Source organism: Herpailurus yagouaroundi, unplaced genomic scaffold (genome assembly GCF_014898765.1).
Source record: "Herpailurus yagouaroundi ecotype Mexico unplaced genomic scaffold, PumYag 198, whole genome shotgun sequence".
In the NCBI taxonomy this organism is placed as follows: Eukaryota; Metazoa; Chordata; class Mammalia; order Carnivora; family Felidae; genus Herpailurus; species Herpailurus yagouaroundi.
The window spans coordinates 9484067-9508345 of record NW_024412429.1 but is presented as its reverse complement, the minus strand read 5'-3'; the positions used below and the strand labels follow the sequence as shown (position 1 = coordinate 9508345).

General features: G+C 48.5%; 1 protein-coding gene across 3 annotated transcripts in view; it reads left to right on the top strand.

Moving 5' to 3' along the window:
- The window catches only part of TMEM181 (transmembrane protein 181), a 75948-nt gene that overhangs the window by 31459 nt on the left and 20210 nt on the right, over window positions 1-24279 (top strand). For 2 of the 3 annotated variants that reach the window (XM_040448746.1, XM_040448748.1), the window contains exons 2-6: window positions 3377-3480; window positions 10269-10324; window positions 12112-12202; window positions 14647-14768; window positions 17987-18097. In XM_040448746.1, coding sequence (XP_040304680.1) covers window positions 3377-3480; window positions 10269-10324; window positions 12112-12202; window positions 14647-14768; window positions 17987-18097 — 484 coding nt within the window. Of the gene's footprint in view, window positions 1-1455; window positions 1667-3376; window positions 3481-10268; window positions 10325-12111; window positions 12203-14646; window positions 14769-17986; window positions 18098-24279 lie in introns of those variants that run through there. The other variant, XM_040448747.1, reaches the window with a different exon arrangement.

Here is a 24279-nt window from a genome sequence, read left to right as displayed (position 1 = left end):
GACGTTGGTGTTTCAGCTGGGAGGTGAAGTGGGAGGTAGGCAGAGAAAGCGCTGGGAGCCTGGGTCAGGCAGGAAGTGGTTGTGGGGCGGCTGGCAGGGTGGGAGGAGACGTGAAAGGAGACCCTCTGGGGAGTGGCCTCGACTCCCCGCTGCTGCCACTCACAGCGCCACTACTTTGATTGAGCAACAGTGCAGAACTGTGATTTGTCTCGAATAGGAAGGTGTTTCTGAGGCTTAGGAAGTCCCTTGTTTTTGAGGGAACTGCTGTGGAGTTTTTAGACACGAAGCCGAGAGCAAAAGGAACCCTGGAGAGGAGGCACCGTCGTGCGGAACTGAGCCATCTTGGTGCTGGTGCTGGCCCACAGCACCCTGTGGCTGGAGGGGGTCCTCAGACCCCAGGCCCCCAGGGTGAGGATGCCTGGAAAGGTTTACCGCTGGAAGACAGCAGAAATGTGGCTCCGTGCCCAGCCTGCCCCCAGCAAGCCGAGGTCATGGCTGCGATTGTGCCCGATCACGTTTTCTCGAGCAGGGGGCTTATTCCGCTTTCTCTGTGTCTTTTTTCCATTGACTTGGGTGAGGTCTGATTTCTGAACCAGGAAAATCTGTAATAAATTGGAATTAAGTAGCAGGGTCTAAAATTTTTTTTAATGTTTAGTATTTATTTTTGAGAGAGAGTGCGTGCACAGGTGCGTGTGAGTGGGGGAGGGGCAGAGAGAAAGAGGGAGACACAGAACCCGAAACAGGCTCCAGGCTCCGAGCTGTCAGCACAGAGTCCGTTGCTCAAACGGACTCGAACCCATGAGCCGTGAGATCATGACCTGAGCCGAAGTTGGATGCTTAACTGGCTGAGCCACCCAGGCACCCCTTAAGTAGCAGGGTTAAGGAAGGGAAGCACTAGATTTGTATTCAGCCCTGGAGGAGGAAGTTGGCACAGCGTCCCTGGGCAGGTGTTTGCTGCAGGAACTTGGCCTTGTGCTCCCGTTGCCCTGCTGATCTCTTTTCTCCCCATACCCTCTCCTCTGCTAAGTAACTAGGCTTTTCTAGCAAATGATTGATAATGTGTCTTAATGATAGGTTTTAAATACCAAAATTTAAATGTAATTATTATTACTCCGTTTTTCTCTGCTTCTAACTAATGTCCTTTGGGCTCTCGCCTGTGCTCAGAGCCCTCAGCGCCCCTCAGAGCCTCAGCACAGGGTGGACGGGGCGGGGGGAGGGGGTGGAAACAGGTCTCCCTGAGAGCAGCAGAGTGGGGTGCCGCAAGTGACTCTAATTTTTTACACAACCTTAGGTTTATGGAAGAGTGGCAAAGATAGTACAAAGTGCCTCTGCACACCCTTCACGCAGCTTCCCCTCTCTTCTGCATAGTTAGGATTTGATCCACTTTAGCACGTTTATCAGAGCTAAGAGAGCGACATCGGTGCAGTCCTGTGAACTACAGACTATTTGCATTTTCCCAGCATCTAGTCCATTTAGCTTTGTGTAGTGTTTTTTCCAAGTGAAAATGCCCCGTGCAGCTGCACAGAAATCTTCCCTTCTGCAGACTGTGCTAAGGATCTGCATTATTAGCCTCGACACCTGGGGATGGCAGAGAAATGACAAAGAGGACCTTGTTCGCATGCCGCCCCTCCTCCACAGGGCTTTCTCCAAAAGGGCACTCACGGAGGTGGGTCCCCTCAGCTCTCCCTGCTTCCCTGAGCCTCCTTCCTGGGGAGCGGCAGTTACTGCCAAGGGGCAGAGCTGTGACATCTCAGGCAACTGTTCTGCAGTGTCTAGGCCCCAGTGTCCCCATGTGTCAGTCGAAGGGGTTAGACTTCCTCCCTGAGGTCATTTCTGGCTCTAATATTTTAAGACTTTCAGTCGTCTTATAATCATTAGGATCCAAAATCAGAGTTGGGGTCAGACTACTTAATTCACTGGCCCTCGTTTTCATGCACAGCAGGGTCGCTTGTGGGTCAGCCTTTGGACTTAAGTCCACAAGGAAGAGACAGAGTTACTACTCGTTCCTTTATTTCTTCACTGGTGCCGTCATTCAATGAAACACGGTGACACTGCCCTCAGAGTTCATTCGTCCAAAGGTCTGGTGGGTCCTGCTGGAGAGAGCTGGCTTGGTATCAGCCGAGCCACGTCTGAGCCAAGGTGGCTTCTGGGCCCCACCTTTGCCCCGAGATACCATCTGGCTGATTTCCTGCTCAGGAACTGGAATCGTCAGCCACGTAAAGGAGAGGTTGTATGTGTGCACACAGTACCGTAAAAGCAAATAACCTTTCCTTCCGTTTCAGTTCTCAGCCTGGTTCTCCCTGTCCCAGGCGTGTGTGCACTGTTCTGAGGTGTGAGAAGTTCCTCCTGTCCCAGCTCCCAAGACCAGGAAATGCTATGGGAATAAAAAGAATGTAAAAAGCAAAGCAAAACAGCCCCCCACCCCCGTCGCTCATCTCTTTGGGTTTATGGGTCTCCTCGTTAGGTTATTTGGTAGCGGTCGGCCGCTTGCGGGCCAGACCTGGCCTGCCACCTTTTTGCAGTCAGGTTGAACTGAAACACAGCCACGCACACGCGTGTTCATCACGCCTGCCTGCGTGTAGAGGCAGCAGTGAGGACTAGAGGCCGTGTGGCTGGCCGGGCCTCACACATTTGAAGTGTGGTCCTTCGTGGATTTTCTTCTGACGCCTGAGGTAGGGCATTCGAAAGGAGAACTGATCCCTCCCCACTGCTGTCTTCTTCCAGAGCAGAAAATAGGACTGAATAGGCAGGGACCTCCTGACGGGGGGTGGGATGGATCCACTGAGCTGCTCTCCGCGTTGGAGTAAGTCACAGGGGACCGTGGGCGGCCTGCTCAGCAAAGGCCAGGCTGAGCTTCACCGTGCGGGTGGGTGCAGGTGCGGGGCTGTGCGGAGCCCTGGACGGGAAACGTGAGGCCGTGGGCTTCCTGGAGGGCCAGGTAGGAAGATACGTGCTGGAGGCACCTGCACTTCCCGGTCTGGGCTTGACTGCGTCAGTAGACAGAGCCGCGTGCCCGTGTGAATTGGGGTCTTCCCTGCACCCGGGCTGTGCTCTGGCTGCTGAAAGTCAGGCTGTGTAGAAGGGCTGAGCCACCACGTGGGTGGGGTGGTGAAACACGCCCTGAGTGGGCGTCGAAGCCGCAGCACGTTCTCACGCCATGAGGAGTGGGGTTTGGCTGCCTGCGGAGCAGCCCTCTCCCCGGAGCACTTGACCCAGGGCTTAGCGGACAGTCCCCCACCCTCTGGTGGCCCCCGAGGTGTTTTGGTCAGGCGGGCGACCTGGGTCTTGGGGAGGCCCGCTCCCGAGGTGGGGAGGGGATGGCCCGATGCGGCCTCGGCCACCCCTGTGTGACCCTCACCCGCTGGCTTCTCTGCAGGCTGGCGCCCATGCGGCTGTACACGCTCTCCAAGCGCCACTTTGTCCTCGTGTTCGTCGTCTTCTTCGTCTGTTTCGGCCTGACCGTCTTCGTTGGGATCAGAGGTAAGCCGCAGTTTTTGATCGTTTTATCATTTACAGTTACCTTAGTACCCGCTTTTCAGCCCAGCTGAGCTGTCCCCACTCGCTATCACCTGCTAAGAGCCCCGCTGTAGAGGGTGAAGTGCCACTTCTTCTGAACCCACTGGGTGAGGGGTAACCCTGGCCTTGCCCCACACAGCAACCAGGGCTTGAGTTTAGCCTGGCAGTACCGGGAGGCCTCGATGGCGTACCTTTTAGCGGACGGTCCAACATTTCTGCAGTCTCCTGTGCTCGGGACCCAGCCTGGGCGCTGGCGAGTCCAGGACATGCTGGCCGATGGGGGCCACAGGCCATGTAAACGGCCCGGCGCAGCAGATTCCAGGGAGGGCATGAGATAGCTGTGAGCACGGGGCTGGGGTGACCGAGGGGACCCGGGAAGCTGCTCTAGTGACGCCCCAAGCTCTTGGCAGGAGGGAGCCTGCAGGTTGGCTTTTGCCTTATGTTCAGGGCACCAGGTGCCCTGGGGTTCCAGAGCCACATCATAATGCTTTTAAGCTTCAGAAGTGCCTTTGAAATCATCCAGTCCAACCCCATTTCGCACAGATGGAAAACAGAACCAGAGAAGCTGGCCTGTTTTCAGCAGGTTCCCAGAAACCTGGTCTCTTCAGCCCTGTCTGGGGGGTAGGAGACCAGGAGCCTATGTGGTTGTTTCTTCTTTCTTTCTTAAATATATTTTTTACTGAGGGTGGTTTCTGATAGGTGTTTGATTATGGCATTTCCTACTAAAGTCCAATGACACTTAGGCTTAGCCTGTCCCAGAGGCGGCTGGGCCTCCAAAGGCTAGTTTCTTAAACTTTTTTTATGTTTATTTAATTTTGAGAGAAAGGGAGAGACAGAGCGTGAGCAGGGGAGGGGCAGAGAAAGAGGGAGACATAGAATCCGAAGCAGGCTCCAGGCTCCGAGCTGTCAGCACAGAGCCCGACATGGGACCTGAACTCACCAACCGCGAGATCATGACCTGAGCCGTTGTCAGACGCTCAGCCAACTGAGCCACCCAGGTGCCCCTCAGAGGCTAGTTTCTTAACCTACACTGGATGTGGGCTGGGTGAATGGCCCAAGGAAGCTGGGGAGAGGGAGGTCGTTTATGTGCTGTTTGCCTGCTGGTGACAAAAATGATGGTGACAAGCAACTGTAGCCTCCTCTTTTCCTGCCCGTGAAGTCACCAAGGAATAAGTTACATTAATCACAGCACAGGACATATCAGTCATCTTACTTGATTTTCATAACTGTCCTTTTAAGATTGGTAGGAGAGGCATTCATAGTCTCCTGAACTGCCGTCTCATGGGACCTCAGCCAACTCGTTTCCTTAAGCCACTGTTGGCCACAACATCCATGATTATATTCAACCTTTTCCACTCTTGCATAAGTGAAAAGTGATACACCTGGGCTGAGACGGGAAGAGCGATGTCAGGATTTCCATGTCCCTTTCCTTCTTCCCAGTGAGTGCTGGTATTAGGGTTCTCCAGAGAAACACACCAATAGGATATACGTAGATACCGATATAGATGGATGTATTGTGCCTTCGGGGCCTGCTCGGGCCCGATCGTATATGCCCCACTTCCGTCGGATGATGGAGTGCTGCTGTGTGTGTCCAGCTCCGTGTCCTGCTGGGTCAGCTGACACCCAGCTCATGATGGGCAGCGCAGGTCTCCTGGTAACTTGGTGGCCCACAGGTAAGCGTTTAGTCTCTCCTAAGGCCCGGTAGGAAGGCAAGAGCTGTGTGTCACGAGGGGAGTGGTTGTCTGTGGAGGAGGGCAAGGCTTTGCTCCAGAGTCCCAAGGGTCTGTGCGAAGATTCATCTGTGGGCCCTGCCAAAGGCTCCAGATGACATCCTTGTCTTCTGACATTTCAGACACCTTTACATCTGCCGGATCATGTGGCCCCAGCAGCAGGCAGCCCGCACGGCAGGCTGGAGCTGGTGGAGAGCCTTCTCTTGTCCTGGCCCCCACTCAAAACTTGCAGCTTTTTGGTTCACGAGGTAAATGGTATGACACCCAAGCGAAGAACACGTTGCCTCCAAAATGCAAAGAGGCGAGGCCCGCTAGGCGTCGTGCCTCTGGTTTGGTTGTAGGGGAGCCAAATACAACGGTTTATCTTTCACCTCAGAAGGGATAGCTCTACGTGGCGCACGTGTATCTTGACCAGATTTCTTTCCGTTCTCCCACGTGCGAGCGTCTTACCAGGAAGTTTACAGTACTCGCTGCTTCTTGCTCACGGCGGCTTGTGGGAGGGAGAGGTGACCAAGGTCCGTGCGAACCAAATTAGGATGTAGGGCCGGAGATTTGACACTCCTTTGAGGGGGGACCGTGAAGGTGTATTGCTGGCCTGGCTTCTGGTGGGCCTCGCTCTCAGCGATGAAGAAAATGGCGTTTGCCGGATCAGCAGCTGCCTGTCAGGTCCCAGAGGATGTGTGAATTTGCTCAAGCAATGAAACCCTGCCTGCAACAGCCGCTGCGGTTCGAACCACACCCGGTGATGCTTAATGGCGATCTGCTGTCCTCTCCAAGACCCACCCACCTTCTGCCCAGGCCAGATAGGCGAGTTGAACGGCGGCCGTGTGGTGGGAACCTTTCAGGTTCGGGGATGGGAGAACTCATGGCTGCAGTCCCTCCAGGCATGCGATACTGCTTTTGATTATGTTTTTGTAAGTAGAGGCTCCCTGCAGGGTGGGGATTCTGCCAGGCCCTGAGTGTATCTAGTGCAGTTCTGCATTCTGGAACTGGGGACCCACTGGGCCCATTGTGACACGTACCTGAGCTAAAACCCCACTGATTGCGTGACCTCCGTGAGTCCCTGCTCTGACTGGTGGACCGCACTGATGTTTTGGGTCTCCTGAAATTAGGGTCAGTTCAGAACCGGTGTCCGGGGGTCCCCAAAATGTATTTCCTTTTCCCCAGTGTGCGGTCATCTTGGTAAAATGTTGTAGGTTCCTTTGGGAGAATGATTAATAGTACACATTTTTGGCAGTGTACTGGGGTGCTTTCTTAAGGGGACCCTGTCTCCTCTTCACTCAAGGTTTGAGTCTGTAACCCGGCTCAAATCTGGAATCTTTCGATGGGCTACAACTTCCTGTGTTTATGATTCAGGTTACACTTTTGTTCACTTAGAATTTTCTGCTTACACAGATCGGGTAAGACTATAGTAGGCTTCCTGTGTATTTCACTTCTGGAAACACCATAATCAACTAGCCAGCACCACAGGTCTGTGTGAATCAGATGGTCAGATTGCTGCTTTGACTCTCCTGTTCGTTACAGTGACCATACCCACCTTGCTTTTGGTGGCTGAGTCCCTCTGCTTGGCCCCACCGCTGCTGGGATTCAGCGACTCCCATAGCGTTTGGTTTCCCCCCGTTCAGTGGTCATGGCTCCTGCCCTCTGGGTGGCCTGCCGAGCAGGGCCGTCACAGAGCTCTTTCAGGATGCTGGGGCTCCCCTCACAAATTTATTCCTCACAGTAGTGGTGAAAGGTCTGTCTTCTGGGCTCTTCCAGCAGGTCTTAAATGACAAATCCACCCCAATGTTCTAGTCTCCCCAAGTCTCCCAATCCCCTCCTCTCCATTAAGCCAAGGCAGGTGTGGCATTTCTGATTTGCTCACTGGGGACCACCTTTTGGTCCAAGTTTTAACCAGCCAACCGAACTGTTAGAGCCCCTCCTAACTCCCTGAGCTCTAGCACGCAACGCAGTATCTCTGCTGAGTGAGCCCATGTCCATAAATCCAGCCTGATCCAATTTACGTTCCTTCCACTGTGTTCCCCACACCCTTAGTAGTCGTTCCCATACATGTTCCCCAGATTTCTCTCTGTATAAATCCGAAAACTCAAGTATTCTTTGAGAGTGTAGTGCATCTCCTCGTGGGTCATATTTGGTGCCTCACCTTCAGGGGCCTGTTGGGACTTGAGTCTAGTATTGTTCTAGAAGCAAAGAGGGAAGGTTGCTCAGCAGAATCTGCATTGTCTTGCCTGATCCTCAGGGATCACTTGCATAGGTAATGCAGGGTCTTCGTCTAGGAAGGAGGTGGGAGGGCTGTTTCTACTGGGAATGGAGAGAACTCGTCTAGTGGCAAAGAAGATGCATTGAAACGTAATAGCTCCACACCCCCAGCTTCCTCAGGATCCTCCTGTGCGTCTCCAGACCAGGATCCCACATCCCCAGACCAGGACCCCACTGCTCCCCAGTCAGTGCCCTCGCTTCAGCAGTGAGCCTGTGAGGCCGGTGTCCAACTTGCATTGTATCTGCCAGTTGCAGCATGAGATTCTGAGCTTGATTTTCAGCACTCAGCCCCTATGGCTACAGGTGATAAGGGTCTCTGTCAGGGCGCACAGAAGCCGTCAGATCATTTATGCAGCTCTGGAGCTGGGAATTCAAACCCCTGACCTCGCCTTTTCTTTTACCACGTTATCCAGGGACATTAGGAACAACCAGTCAACCTCATTCTATTTGTTTGTTATAAAAAAAATTTTTTTTTAAAGTTTATCCATCTATTTTGAGAGAGAGATAGACAGCAGGGGAGGGGCAGAGACAGAAGGAAAGAGAGAATCCCAAGCAGGCTCCGCACTGTCAGCATAGAGCCTGACATGGGTCTTGATCCCACGAACCGTGAGATCATGACCTGAGCTGAAAGCAAGTGGGACACTTAACTGAGTAAGCCAGCCAGGCACCCCAATCATTAGCATCTTTAAATCTAATCAGATTAGAGAGCCAATTCCAGAAACCCCAGAACCAATATTAAAAAAGCTCATTATTAATATTCTGTTCCTCTTTAACCACTCTCGTGACAAACTCTGTATTAGTCAGGGTTCTCCAGAGAAATGGAACCAAAGGGGAGATACGTATATATGTATATACTCAGACACACATATGCATAGGAGGGGGGAGGGAGGGACAGGGAGACAGGGAGAGAGAGGGGCAGGGGTAGAGAAGAAAGAGAGATTTACTGTAAGGAACTGGCTCACATGATAATGGAGGCTGAGAAGTTTCAAGATATGGAGGCATAGCAGAGCTGGTTAAGTTCCAGCTTGTGTCTGGAAACAGATGAAGACCTATGTGCCAGCTTGAAGACCGAGGACAAGACCGGGCAGAGAGCAGATTCTCCCCCATTCAGCCTTTTGCTCTGTTCAGGCCTTCAACCATTTGGATGAGGCCCACCCACATTGGGGACGACCAAATTTTTTCTCATCTGTCCACTGATTCGCCAGAATCATGTTTATCCAAGTATCTGGGCACCCCAGGGCCCAGCCAGTTGACACAAAAATCACCATCCTACGTCCTGTGGTAACATTGTTAGGATTTCAGATTAAGAGTGTGTTAGTGGGGCGCCTGGGTGGCGCAGTCGGTTAAGCGTCCGGCTTCAGCCAGGTCACGATCTCGCGGTCCGTGAGTTCGAGCCCCGCGTCGGGCTCTGGGCTGATGGCTCAGAGCCTGGAGACTGTTTCCGATTCTATGTCTCCCTCTCTCTGCCCCTCCCCTGTTCATGCTCTGTCTCTCTCTGTCCCAAAAATAAATAAATGTTGAAAAAAAAAAAAATTTAAAAAAAAAAAAAAAAAAAAGAGTGTGTTAGCGACCAGTGGGTTTGTCACCCCTCGTTTTGCAGATGTGAAAACAGATTCAAAAAGCCAAGTTGGCTAAGACTAGAGTCTGGACTTTGCGACTCCCAGTTCTTAATTCTTTCTGAGAAAGCAGATTGCCTTATTTCCTGGAACAGGGATTTGCTGAGATTGTGAGTCTATTTAAAATAAGCCTCACTGTGGGCGAAAGCCTCCTTCCCACATAGGGACAGCCTGTCAGCATTCATAACGGTTCCAGACACATGTTGCTACGTCACTTACATACTTGCTGTACGTACTCGAGTATTTCCTTCTGTACATGGCGGTTCCTGGGCAGCAGGCTGGGGATGGTCACCCAGGCAGCCCAGAAAACTGGCATCCCAGCTGAGTGTGATTTATTGTAGAACAAATTAAATTAAAATCTGCTTCACACTGTTTCCTTTGATTGCTTCTTTTAAGGCCAAAGCTCTGAACAGTTACATTGTAGGATTCCATGAAGCTTATAGATCTATTATTTCAGGAAAAGCCTTGAGTATGCATTAAAATATTTTATACTTTTTTATATCCTGAACTCAATACATATTTTTGGAAGACTGGATTAATTGGATGAACCGATAAATGTGGCTTAGTTTTTTAGCAGAAATTGTTATACTTTATAAAATCTATAGACAGTGTCTGTGTCATTAACGGTTTCTTGGATCGGAGCACTACTGAGTGAGCCGTCACTGAAAGCAAAGGAGAGGTTTTGCATGTCTAGATCCTGTGGAAGTCACACACATTGTGTGGTGGTCACGTGATGCTCGCCTGGTCTGCAATGTTGTGTGTCTGTTTGTATGTTTATATGTCCCCTAAGGACAGACCAGGAAAATAGGGCCACCTCTACATAATGCGAGTCTTTCTTGGCATTTGAAAAACAATCGATAGGGGCACCTGGGTGGCCAGTTAAGTGTCCACCTTCAGCACTTCAGCTCAGGTTATGATCTCGCGGTCTGTGAGTTCGAGCCCCATTTTGGGCTCTGTGCTGACTGACGGCTCAGAGCCTGAACCCTGCTTCAGATTCTGTCTGCCTCTTTCTCTGCCGCTCCCTCGCTTGTGCTCTGTCTCTGTCTCTCTGAGAAATACACGTTAAAAAAATTTTTAAGTGAAAAACAATAAATTAATTATTGATATAGATATAACCTGGTTTTTTCCTTCTCTGTTACATTTTTAGGGCCCAAAGTGATCCAGACTTCCGCAGCTAATTTTTCACTAAGTAATAGTAAAAAGGTAAGACTGGGTCGAAGTGGCAGCTGGAGGGGCCCTAGAAACTTCCCGGTGACTCAGACACGGTCCTGTCCTGCGTGGAGGGTCCGCGCACCACCCTTGCCCTGCAGCTCCCTTCTTCGGCAGCACGCATTTCTTACAGCGCTGTCAGCCCCTGGGCCCTGGGCTCTTATTTGCCGAAAGGTCCTTTTCTGCTGCAGTGAATACCGCAGCACTGTGAGAGGCCGGTGGTGTTACCTGTGAGGGAGCAGCGGTTCCTTTCCAAATGTTGGTTAACTCCCCCTGATTCCTCCTGCCCATGAGTCTTACTAGACTGTAAGTTCTAACAGTGCTCACTCAGGCATCTGACTATTTTTTATTATTTTTATGCAAGCGAAGATGCCGTCTCCATGTCAGGTTTCTAACAGGCACAGGTCTTTCTGACGATTGTTGGGTCATTCCTTGTATGAACTCGGTTTAAGTGAAAAATCCTTTTTCTTTTAGTTCTTTCATGTGGTTGATTCTTCACCATCTTTAGAGAAAAACAAAGGTCCTTCCAGTTGGAGAATTTCAGTACTCTTTAATAAATGCTAACTTGTGAGAGCCCAAACAACGAAACCCCTTTATTTTTCTGCTTATCAGACATAGTATCTTTATCTGTAAACTGAATTCAGTTGTCCTACATTCTCGTGGCATCATAACAAGTTTAAATTGGAGTATTTGCCCCCAAATATCCCCTTGTCTTCCTTCTCTTAGCTCCCTGGTGGGTTTTCACCCTTAAGATTTTAAAAAAGCAAAAGGACAAAAATGTCCTAAAGCTTACCTTGTAATCCTTTTTCTTCCTATTCCTAGTTTCAAAGGGCCCTCTGGTTAGCCCGCTAGCATGTGTGTTTATTTTATTTACTTCTTGCCCTGAGGATCTGATCCAAGAGGTGCCGCCATGGAGCTTCCTAACCATAGTTTGGTCTTTTACAATTTCTGTCTCAGAACGTAAGTCCTTTTTTGACACCGAAAATAACAGCCATCCCACCAAACTGACTTGCTTGCAAGAGCTCACGCTCACTTCTGCAAGATGCTAGACCACCCGCCGGTAGGCATCATTGCCTCGGTGGCTTCGGGCACGCCTTCGGGCACAGGGAGTTTCCGCGGGGCTAAAACACAGAAATGATATATTTACATGCAGAGACTACACATTCTAATAATGTGTTTCTTTGGAACCCTGGGTGGTTTTCAAACACTTACACAGTGTTCTCTGTATCCCAGGCTGCCAGAAGCCAGTATTGTGGTTTTCAGCAGACACTGCTGAAAGTGTCATTGGCAGAAGTATTATTGGCAACCTGGTCCCCTCTAATTTTTCTCTCCAGGGGTGTTAAGACTTCGCAAAAGCTGAAGACAACCAACCTCACCCAGCAACAGGTCTGGCACACTGCTACTGGGGAATGATTCCTGTGAATACGGAAATACGTCTTTGATGTCCTTTATTATCTTAACAACACATCTCATTATATGTACTTTTAATTTTTTCCTCCAAGATGGCCTTTTGGTATTTAAGTAGGAATGTGATCCCAAGGCTGCAGGTGGTGGAAATCGCCTGCTTAGAGGTGTTTGCAAGACAGAGGTGACTGCAGTAGAAAGTCCTTTCTTTTTCTGGAGGCAGAATTTCCCTGTATTGTCTAAATGAAAGCTGCACGTTTCTGTTTCAGAGCTAACACTCCAACCTTTTTTGCTAAATGTAAATTTTTGTATATTAAGACAGACTGAATGAAAAGGTCATATGGATTCCTTAACTTTTTTTTTTCTTTTTGCCTTAGCTGAAGCCAATTCAAATACTTTCAAATCCACTGTCTACATATAATCAGCAACTGTGGCTGACATGTGTTGTTGAGTTGGATCAATCAAAAGGTATGAAGTCTGGCATTTTGGAATGATTTTTCTTTGTACAAAGCACCATATTTGAAAGATGGAGGGAGCTTTAGAATCTTTGAACAAGTTCTCAGAGGTGGATCACAAGGATGGTCATTATTCTTTTTTTTTTAAAAAAAATTTTTTTTTTCCAACGTTTATTTATTATTTTTGGGACAGAGAGAGACAGAGCATGAACGGGGGAGGGGCAGAGAGAGAGGGAGACACAGAATCGGAAACAGGCTCCAGGCTCTGAGCCATCAGCCCAGAGCCTGACGCGGGGCTCGAACTCCCAGACCGCGAGATCGTGACCTGGCTGAAGTCGGACGCTTAACCGACTGCGCCACCCAGGCGCCCCGAATCACAAGGATGGTCATTATTCTTTATAATGACAACAAATTGAAAGCCCCTCAAAAGTCTGCCAGTGTCTTCCAGAGTAAGTTAGAAGTAAGTCAGCATTGGTCAGCTCTCAGGGAGCACCGATCAGCGATCAGCTTAGCTAAGTGGCTGCAAAGCGTAGGTGGTGCTACAGCAGGCTTTTGCCTTGGGGTTCTGGGAGAGAATTAAGTTCTGATGCCCTGAGGGAAACTTGGCAGTGTCTAGGAACATTGTGACATTTTGGTTGTCACCACTGGGAAGGAGGGATGTTACCAGTATCTAGAGGGAGGAGGCCAGGGGTGCTTCTAAACAGCCTGTAGTGCACGGGGCTGTCCCATGACGAAGGATTGTCTGGCCTCAAAATATCAGTAAACCAATTTGACAATAAATTTCATATATAAAAAAAAAAAAAAAATATATCAGTACTGCTGAGGCTGAGAAGCCCTGCCCTGCAGCACCCACGGTTTGTTTTTTTTTTTTAATTTTTTTTTTTTTTAATGTTTATTTATTTTTGAGACAGAGAGACAGAGCATGAACGGGGGAGGGTCAGAGAGAGGGAGACACAGAATCTGAAACAGGCTCCAGGCTCTGAGCTGTGAGCACAGAGCCCGACGCGGGGCTCGAGCTCACGGACCGCGAGATCATGACCTGAGCCGAAGTCGGCCGCTTAACCGACTGTGCCCCAGCATCCACAGTTTATAACGCATCGGCTCTGTTCATCTAGAGTGGCACTAGTTACATACCATTCAGGGGGAACCAAAGAAATGACCACCCACGTTATTTTCCATGTTCTGTGATCAGGCGAGAAAGAATTTGGTTGAGAAAGAATTTGAAAAGATAACCCCATGACCACAGTAAATTAAATGAAAAAAAATGTGTATTACAAAAACCTTAATCCTTTTTTATAACATTTCATTATTTTTTTAAAGTTTATATATTTTGAGAGAGCGCAAGTGGGGGAGGGGCAGAGAGAGAGGGAGACAGAGAATCCCAAGCAGGGTCTACACTGTCAGCACAGAGCCTGACGTGGAGCTGGAACTCACGAAACCATGAGATCATGACCTGAGCCGAAAAGTCAGAAGCTTAACCGGCTGAGGCACCCAGGCGCTGCAGTTTTTATAACATTTTTTTTTTTAATTTTTTTTTTTTCAACGTTTATTTCTTTTTTGGGACAGAGAGAGACAGAGCATGAACGGGCGAGGGGCAGAGAGAGAGGGAGACACAGAATCAGAAACAGTCTCCAGGCTCTGAGCCATCAGCCCAGAGCCCGACGCGGGGCTCGAACTCACGGACCGTGAGATCGTGACCTGGTTGAAGTCGGACGCTTAACCGACTGCACCACCCAGGCGCCCCAGTTTTTATAACATTTTAAAAAACAAAAATAAATTTGGCATCACTGTGTATTTTTATGTCTAGAAAATGGTCTGGAAGGATGGACACAACATGTTAATTATGGTTATCTCTTGGCGATGGAATTATAAGTGTTTTATTTCTTTTTAATGTTTATTTTTGAGAGAGAGAGAGTGAGCGAGCGAGCATGAGCAGGGAAGGGGCCGAGACAGGGAGACACAGAATCTGAAGTAGACTCCAGGCTCTGAGCTGTCAGCACAGAACCATGAGATCATGACTTGAGCCAAAGTCAGATGCTTAACCAACTGAGCCACCCAGGTGCCCCAGGATTAGTATTTTTTGTTCCTTGATTTTTTAACAGTGGACATAAAGACAAAATAATAAATTATATAAACAGAAAAATAAATCTAACTTTATTGTGGTGTAAAGTGAAGTTAAACATTTATGTGGGGAAATAAAAAATAAAATTTCATTAGCCATCAAATACTTGCCCTTTTGTGAACCAAAAATGATGGATCTGGAATGAAGGTTTTCACATAGGCTCCTGGACAATGGGTTGGAAGTAGAACCTAATGGAAAGGTTTTACTTCGCTGACAAGTGTGAGGTTTTCAAATGTGCCAAGGCTGAGGTGGTCAAAGGACCCTCCTGGGCTCTTACCTTTGCAAGTGTGATGTGCCTGACATGGTCTCTGACGCTGACTTTCTTTCTTTTGTAGAAACGTCTATTCAGACAAGCTTTCTCATGACTGTTAAAGTTGATGGTGTAGCTCAAGATGGAACCACTATGTTCATTCATAACAAAGTTCACAATCGGACAAGGACCCTCACCTGTGCGGGGGTGAGTGCATTTGATTGGTCAGTGATTATTCATCACTATTAGTGCATCACTGCTGCACTATTACATATGTGCTCTCTGAAGTGAAAGCATTGAGTTATACCAATGGTGGTGTGGAAAACGCACCTAACTTTATACATCGATACCCTTAGAAATTCTTACAAACTTACACACATGTACACATGATACGTGAACCCACATATGATGCCTGGTGTCTACAGGTGACTCTTTACAGGCTGCTTGTCGTCTCTGAAGTCTGACGTTGTTCGTGGTCATTCCGAATTGCCGGGGTCTCGGGCGTCAGCCCTGTGATGAACACCCTGATCCACCTGTGGGGGCTGAGGCCCAGGCCCCTTAGGAAGAGCAGCCTGCTTGCTTGAGTGTCTCCTTTCGGACGTACTGTGTGGTTATGGGTTAGGAAACCTGGCAGTCCAAAGTGGGAAAGGAACCCTCACCCTCGATTATTTGTTGGCACTATATTCTGTTGGAATCCCAAGAATCAGAGCCAGAACCCCTCTGTGTAGAGCTGGGAAGCTCCCTAGGACTCAGCAGGTGGCCTGGAGAACATGGGGAACATCAGAAAAGAGAATGCGTTGGAGTGTAGGGTTAGGAAAGTGGTTTCCCCGACAGGCCTCATGCCTGGCTTTCCATGCAGTCAGGTTTCATTGAGTCCCCAGAGCAGGCCCACGGAGCAGGCACTGTTACCAGAGCCCCAAATTATGTAAGAAACTGAGGCTCTGCAAGGTCAGCGTACTTGCCTGAGGTGACACTAGTGACGGGGGGCCAGGATTTCAGCTCGTGGTTTGTTATTGTGCAGCGTGTATCCTTAGCAACCACGTACCGCCCAGTTGAGAAGAGTGAAGAGCAGGACTGTTTGTCCTGGCAGGAAAGGATTCAGATGGCAGGGCTCCTGTTGGATGGCTGGCCCCCGTCTGTGGTTTCCTGGCCCGCATCTATGGTTCCTCCCTGCCAGGGCCTGCTCCCTGGGACCGCGTGGCAGCTCCGCCCGCTGGGTCGGCCTCATGGGCCTGGCAGGTGCTGCTCCGGAAACACAAGTGACCAGACCCTCGTTCTGCCTCCTCTGTAATCACCCACGGGAGCAGGGCTGGGCCGGCCTGTAACGTGTTCTCCTTGACTGCAGGGTGGGGTTACGCCTTCCCTGACCATCCTCATAAAGTGGCGAGGATCAAGTCGAATATCATATGTGAGCGCCTGCGTGTCGGTGCCCGTGGGGGCCCTGCACCTGCCGTGTCTGTGTCCAGTAGGTGCTGTGTTAGCTTCACCAGTACATGGGAGGGATGATGGATGCGGGGTCTGAAAGGACCTCTGCTCAGGCCGCGGCCCTGCCTCCACCCCCCGGGCAGGCTGGAGTCCGCCCTCAGCTGGCCTTGCTCTTTCTCGCACCGAGCAGGTGGTCAATGACTTCGTCCTAAGGCTGGTGTGACTAATCTTTCTGGTTTGCGAGGACTGAGGAGTTCCCAGGATGGGGGACTTTCCCTTTGAAACTGGGGAAGGTCTCAGGCCAACTAGGAAGACTCGGGCACCTTGTATAGTGCCAGGCCGCCTGCGAGGCTGCTTGCCTGCACTGCTGTGGCACTGCCCGCCACACTGTGCACCTTGACAGTGGCCCTTTGTGCCTCGCCGCGGTGTCTCCCCTCTCCTGTCGGTGGCCCTACTTCAGTTTATGCTGTGTCGCCTTGGGGACTTCTCTCTTCTGTTCTGTCTGTGCAGGTCCCACCCTAGCTCTCCCAGGAGCATTGCCCTGACTTAAAAAAAAGATGGGATTTTTTATGTTGTAGAGATATCAACCACCCTTTACGCTGCCTTTGTCTTGATGTGAAGAGAAAACGCTGTCTGCCTCAGGTAGCAAGTGGTCCGCACCGGGCGGGTGACAGGCTGCTGTGCTCTCATCAAGTGATTGCACAAGCACATCGTAATCGGTGCTCGAACCACAGCTTGAACTCAGACCCCCACCCCGCCCTCCCAGATCGTCAGGTGGGCTCACTATAGCTTTTTTAAACCTGAAGATATGTACAGCCGGAGGTATAACTGTGTTGTTAACGTAAACGTCCCCTGAAAGTCCAGATTTGTAAGAAGTGGTCACCTGGGCGACATGAATACCTTCACGAGTGCGATCCTCTCCATTCCTGATCACGCCCAGGATTTAGCTGCCCCTCTCTCCATGCGTCCTTCTGTGACCCGACTCTGAGGAACAAAAGGTGGATTTGGGTTTGCTGAGACCAGGCAAGGCATGCACACCACCTTCTTCTGATTTCTTCCCCGGCCCTGAGGTCAGCACCCCTGCCTTCAGATTGTCCTCGTATCTTTTGAAGGCTTCTTAAGAACACCGAGATCTGTTTTCCTACCCTGACCTCAGACATTCCTAGCTCGGGGAGTCTCTGATCAGTGGTAGGGGTGACTGCCCTGTTCAAAGCCACAGCTGTCACAGGTGCCACCCAGAGACTGGGCTGTCAGACACGGAGAGAACTTCTGATGGGGTGTGCCAGGCGGCGTGGCTGTGCCAACGTCACTGCCTGCCTGGCCACCGAGTACACATCCCCATCCGGAGTGAGGGCTCCACCACCCCCAGTGAATAGAGGGGAGCTGGTTCCTAGTTGTACAAGACAGAAGACGGGGGGGCTCTTGGCCGACAGATGAGCACACACACCTGTGTGATCACACTAGCCATTGTTCCCACAGCCTTTGTCTTAGGTGTGGGCCTGACCTCCTAACAGAGACTACAGGGGCTCTGCGTAGGAAGGACCAGGCATTGGGGCGAGGAGGCATGCAGTCCACTCTGTATATTGTGCAGCAGCTGTGGAAGTGAGCAGGGAGGAGAGTGGGGGGGGGGGGTCTGATTTGTTGTGTCTTGGCTTACACCACCCCCCCACCCCACCCTATTGTATTTGTGTGAACGTCAGGTTTGCATTGTGTAGTTACCTTTTTTATGCGGGTGACACTGTTCTGAATCATCCAAAGTAGAAAGATTCTAATGATTATAAACCATATATTGTTTGTTTGTTTCCAAAAATACCCATTTGGTTCTTTCTTTCTAAGAATTGTTTTTGGCTGATGTCTGAATTTTTCTGGGCTCTGGCAAGTTCCCTGGAGGTGGTTCATTGTGCTCCTGTGTCGTTGCCATGTGTTACTTCATGGGTCAATTGCTGGGGGAGCCGACCTTGCTTGCTTTAAAAACACAACTCTTCCTTGTGTCTTTGCAGAAGTGTGCAGAAATTATTGTGGCTCACCTCGGCTACTTGAATTACACTCAGTATACCGTGACTGTGGGATTCGAACACCTGAAGCTAGCCATCAAGGAAATGAACTTTACAGTAAGTATGCCAGCTGCCCTCAGTGTCTCCGTGGCTTGTTTAGTTCCCAGCCTTCTGCCAAATGATTGAAATAAATGTCAGCTTTGAAATCCTGTTATTTGGGACAAGGGCAGACACGCACAGTTTTTAAAAACTATAGAGAAACCATAATTTCTTAAATATACGGAACCAAGAATAGCTTAAAGGAACAACATGAAATTAGAAAGCCTTTGTGGTGTTCTGAGATTCAGAACAGAGAGAATAGAGAGTAGCCTTCCAGTTGGAAGGTCAGGAAGAGGTTGTCAGGTGCACCGTCCTGGTAGCCGAACAGGTGGGACCCCCTTCAACTTGCTTGTGGTCTGCCCTCGGGCTCCGCTGGGACCTGTGGTGAGGCTCGGGCACTGCTCTCACAGGGCCCACCCGGTGTGCAGCTTGCAGGGTTAGATTTCCCAGTCTTGTGCCCCACTGAAATCAACCTCTTTGTTCCTTCCGTTCGTTTGTTCCATGGTATAACCAGCACAGTGACCGGGAGTATGGCTTTGAGCTGGTTTAGATCCTGGCACCGTGAGCAGATTCTGTTTCCTCTGTTTCTTATCTGTAAACTAGCTGCCTCACAAAGCCTGTGGATCAGATGAAGGTGGTAATGGGTTCCTTTTGAAAAGCAGCCTTTTATTGAGCCAGACCTCACATCCCCTAGAAGCAGCCTGGGGGCAGCCACTCCCCATTCCTCCCTCCCCCGTCCCTGAGGGACTGAGAAGTCACTCACCTTCTTTCTGTCTCTGTGGATTAGCCTGTTGGGGACATTTCATGTGACTGGATTCTTACCATGTGTGGTCTTTTGTGACTGACTTCTCTCCTGAAGCATAGTACTTTCAAGAGTTCATCTGTGCTCTTGAGGACGTCGGCACTTCATTCTCTCTCTGCTGCGTGATGGTTCACTGTGTGGGTGGAGTGCATTTTGTGTGTCTGCTCATTGCTTGATGGGCATTTGGGATATTTCCATTTGGGGCTTTTATGAATAATGCTGCTGTGAACGTTCATGTGAGGGTTTTTATGTGGACTGACGGGCACCGTCTCCTGAGAGGTTTGACGTGTAGGCCCTCTTCTGCGGTCTTGACATGCACGGCCTCACCCGCCCCACCTCTGTACTGGTGCCTGCGGTCCCCATTTTCCCGGGGGGCCTCTGGAGGTCAGCCAGGCTCGGAATCATTCATCGTGCCTGTTCATCACAGGCGCTCAACAAATGGCACCTGTTAACGTTCATATTACTTATTTTTTCAGTTTCTGTCTCCAGACTACCCCGAAGTGACTTTTATTCTGTACCTATGTGATAGCTTTGCAGATATTTAAAAACGTTGTCTCGGTCCCTCTGAGGTTCTTCCTTGACATGGCCCTCGGGGTGGCTTCTGTGCCTCTCGGGCTCCTGGGTTTCCTTTCTGTGGCTGCCCGTGTCAGCCTGGCCGAGGGGACGGCTGCTTGTCAAGCAGAAGGAGTAGGTGGCCCTCCAGGTGCTGCTGGAACCAGACAGCTGGCTCCTCTGGCAGCCTCCTCACCTGTCGGCTTGTGTGCTGCCTGCTGGTAAGGACTCCTTGGACTTTTTCCACCGTAACTGCTGTTGAGTCTGGCCTTTTTCATTCTCTGCTTCTTTGGTTGGTTTGTAACAATTCTTAGACTCTGCTCAGACCTTAACACTTTGCTCTTGAATTTCTTTTCAGCAGCTTTGACTTCTTGGTCTAGCCTCTCCTGATCTTTTGAGTTTGAATCTGCATTCTGTTCTTTGTCGTATGAAGATTTCCTAGAGCTTTGTCCTCAGAAAGTCTGGCCAGCATTCTGCCCGTGTCCTCAAGTTCACAGGGTCTGAGACAGATGCCCCAAGCTCAGCCTTGCTGATCCTGTCTTGTGCTAATCATCTGTGCTTTAGACTTTGCTCTTTCAGAATTACCTGGAATCAAGAATGCAGAAAACAAAGAGCACCATGTTTCTTAGACAGGGGACCTCTCCTTTTCGTCTTTATAGGAGCATCACCCCCTGAAGGCCTTTACCAAAGTTCTCAGCAGCTCTCCCCCAGGCTTAGTTCACCCTGACCCTGTTACATGGGTTTGGACTCTTGTTTGTTTTTGATTGAGGTTCTCTCCTTTCATCTTTTGTATCTATTTTATTTTCTCTGGGACTTCTTCCCAAATAATTTGATACACATCTCAGATAAACTTGGTACATGTCATTCCACTGTTGCTAAAGAAGACAGGTGATGTGATCTCACTGGGGGAGTCAATGAGGAAGTTGCTGTCAGAACAGCTCACCTTGAATGCCAATAGGCAGAGCTTTGTTTTGGGTGGCGCTCTTCAGGAAGTCCAGAATGCTAATACATAAGACCCTTGGGATTTGTGAGGGATGTCACCTAAGATTTTTCTACATTTTTGTACATTTCTGTATTCCCAGTACCCAACAGTGTGCCTGGAAACAGTTAAGCTTGAAATAAATATATCTGGGTTGAATTGAAGGATAACACCATAGCACTTCACAAATTAAGAAATTCAGATGGCCGGCGGACTTTGGTTTTTATCCTTGCTTATAAACCCAAGGGTCAGAGAATTCAGAAAGAAATGTCTTTTTTTTTTTAAATTTTTTGAATGTTTGTTTATTTTTGAGAGAGAGAGAGAGAGAGAGAGAGAGAGAGCATGGGAGGGGCAGAGAGAGAGGGAGACACAGAACTTGAAGCAGGCTACAGGCTCTGAGCTGTTATCACAGAGCCTGACATGGGGCTCAAACTCACAAACTGAAATCATGACCTGAGCTGAAGTCGGATGCCTAACCAACTGAGCCACCCATGTGCCCCTAGAAAGGTCTTATTTTAACCTGGAAAGTGGTGAAAATACCCACAAGAAAAATAACATCTAAGGTCAGTGAGATGCAAGGGCATACATTCTCTCGTACAGTTTAATGGTGTAAATTGATTTCAGTGTTGGGGGCAGTTTGGTGGTGTAGCAAAGCCTTTATGTGCATGTTCTTTTTTGACCTAGTAATTCTACTTCTGTGAATTTATTCTAAGGAAATAATTAGAAATGTACAAAGATTTCTGTTTTTCATAGCAGGAAGTTGTGGGTAATCTGTATTTCAGTAGAGTTCTGGTTAAATAAATAGATTAGTTTTTCTGTAGCTGTTAAAATAATGAACTAGTTACAAAATATATTAAATACCACAAACTGCTATTGATTTAAAAAAGGAAAAGAAAAAGTGTATGAATTAAAAGTATTGATTAATATTTTTTATTATAGAAAACTCTAGAAAGCTATCTTTGGGTGGTGGGTTTACTGTTTGATTTCTTCTTTTCTTTTTTTAAAATATGTTTATTTATCTCTGAGAGAGAGAGAAAGGGGGGGAGGGTGGGGCAGAGAGAGAGAGGGAGACACAGAATTCAAAGCAGGCTCCAGGCTCCAAGCCATTAGCACGGAGCCCGATGTGGGGCTCAAATTCCTGAACCTTGAGATCGTGACCTGAGCTAAAGTTGGATGCTTTATCAGCTGAGCCACCCAGGTGCCCCTGTGTGTGTGTCTGTGTGTGTGTGTGTGTGTGTGTGTGTGTGTTAATAATGAGCTTTTTACTACCTTTATAATCAGAAGTGAAAATTATTTTTTTTTAAAGGCTCCTGAGACAACTGATATTTAAAAGAGGAAGTCCAAGATACCCTCTGGCAATTCATTCTAAGAAGCTTAGTTATTGAAGAGCTACCTCAGTAAATCACAATTTACTGTTATGTCTAAACCTCATACAGAGATGAATTGAGAAATCAGAGAACCTTACCCAAAGTACTTCTGTATCTTTATAAAACTGCTGTTGAAAAATATCCATTATGTTGTGAACACTGATCTAAACCTCCATATAGGATTCCTTTTGACCATTTGTTATAAACTCCTTTTACTAGAGACTGAAAGGTATATAGCTTGTCACATGTCACTTTTGCTATTAGCTGCTGGAAATTTCAGAAATACCAGTTTTATGCTGAATTGTGACAATTACTAATATCCTGATACAGGTTTCTGGTGTGATTATTTGCCCTCTTTCTTTACAGTTTTGCCATTTAAAAAACTTTAAAACTTGCTCCTGTCTAATCTGTCTTTTTATTATAAGCTGACTTCATTTCCTTCTCAGAAGTAAACAAAGTGTAACAAATGAAATACATTTAAAAAGTATGTCAGTGATGCTATCATACATGCACCGAATGGCTAACATAACAAAGTCAAAAAGATGCCAACGCTGGCCAGGCCGCCTAGCAGCCAGAGCTCCTGTGCTCCACTAGTGGAAGTGTAAACTGATACACCAGAAATGCACAAACATCAACCAGAAGACATGCATTTCATTGTTCACGTCTTAGCAACATGGTTCTTAATAGCTCCAAACTGTACCCATTAATAAAAGGAATGCTCATAGTGGCACGTCCTTTCCTGTAACGGAGTATGTATGGCTGTGAGGAGGAGTGGTTACAGCTACGTGCAGCCTTAGGGATGACTTTCACAAGCATGATGATGAACACAATAGCACACAGTGTATGATTCCATTTATATAAGTTATATGAACAGGCAAATGAATCTGTGCTGTTAAATCAGGATTAGTGTTACTCGGGTAGGTTAGTGACTTGAAGGGGGCATATGGGGAGGGACTTCTGGGGGTGCCGTGATGCTGTTTCTTGATCGGAATGCTGTCCACACTGGTGTGTTCCATTTGTGACAGTTCATTGAGTTGTACACTTAGGGTATGCATACAGGTTTTCATAGATATGTTACCTTTCAGTAAAAACTTAACAAGATATGTGATTAAAAATCAGAGCTCAGCAGGTTGGTGCCTGTTTAACCGCATTCTTTAGACTGTCCTTGCTTCTTTGACAGAATTTGATGTATTATTCTATTCCTGTTGTTTGGTGTTTTCTAGGAAACCTTTGGCATTTGGAGACTTGAGTTCTGTGTTCTCCCTGTGTGGGGTGGTGGCTGTGGCTCTTCCCCAAGAGCTGCAGGTCCATGTGGGCATCTTCCCCTGGGCTTCCCCAGTTCTTTCTCATTGATAGAAGTCGTGTTCAGGGTGAAAATTACCCTGGTTGCTACTCCAACCTACTGGGAGAGAGAATCGTCACGAGGGCAGGCCCCAAGTATTCACATGCTACGTTTTTGGCAGAAGACGTCTGTCCTTAAGCAGACACCTAGATGGTTGATGCCCTTTTCCTGTCTTGCCTGCTGTGTGGGTTTTTATCTTCCATCTGGTGTGGTTGTTGAGGCTATGTACCCTTACTTTGAGAAGCTTGATTTCGCTCCTTTCGTTTTCATTCCCATACTCCGTGAACATCTGGTTCATTGATTTCCACTTACATTCATATCTGCTTGAAGTAGAGTGGCCGTCCTTCCATCTCTGCTTCTTCTATCAGCTGTTCTTCTGAGTACCTCTTGCCCACATCCCATTACCATGTTCAAGTCAAGACCACCCTGCAGGCCTTAAGGTATGTGGGAGATGGCGCTTATCTCTGGTGTTTTTTTTAAAAGGTTTGTTCTATTGGCCATGCTCTGCAGATGCAGTGGAGTGTAGACTTTAGACATGGTGCAGATTGCTTTTACTCACTTGCCTGTCATTTTCTCCTGAGCTTTGTGAACACCTCCACCCGCATCACATCAGCTCCCTGTGTCTTCAGGGCTAAGCTGGGCATTTTCCCCTCTAATTAAATACCTTCTGGTTGATTCTTGAGCGACACTGCAGCCAGCTGTTCGCATTTCCTTCTTTTTCTTCCTAAGCCACAGCCTTTCACTGGTAGATGAGATGAGAACAACAGCTAATGTTCCCAAGTCCTTCAGTTTTCCATCCAGTGGACGCCCTCCAGTTTTCATGTGAATTGAGAGGTCTGGCAGCAGGCAGCACTTTGATAAGCACTGACTGGATTCTTGGATCACTCTTGATATGTTGTTCTAATAGGACATTACAAAAGTTCTTCCCCTCCAGATATTTCTGTGTATAATCTTTTATATTGGTTTTCAAGTGGGCTTGAAACCAAATGGGCTGTGAACCAGTTCCATTAGGTTTCTGGGAATACCACCTACCTGAGCAGCCTGTACCCCAATGTGCCCCCACCCCTGTGTGTTCCTGTGGCTTTCCTAGTCAAAGGGCTTGAAGGTTATCATAGAGTATATGTTCTCTGCCAGAACATTAGCTCCTGGAGGCATTTT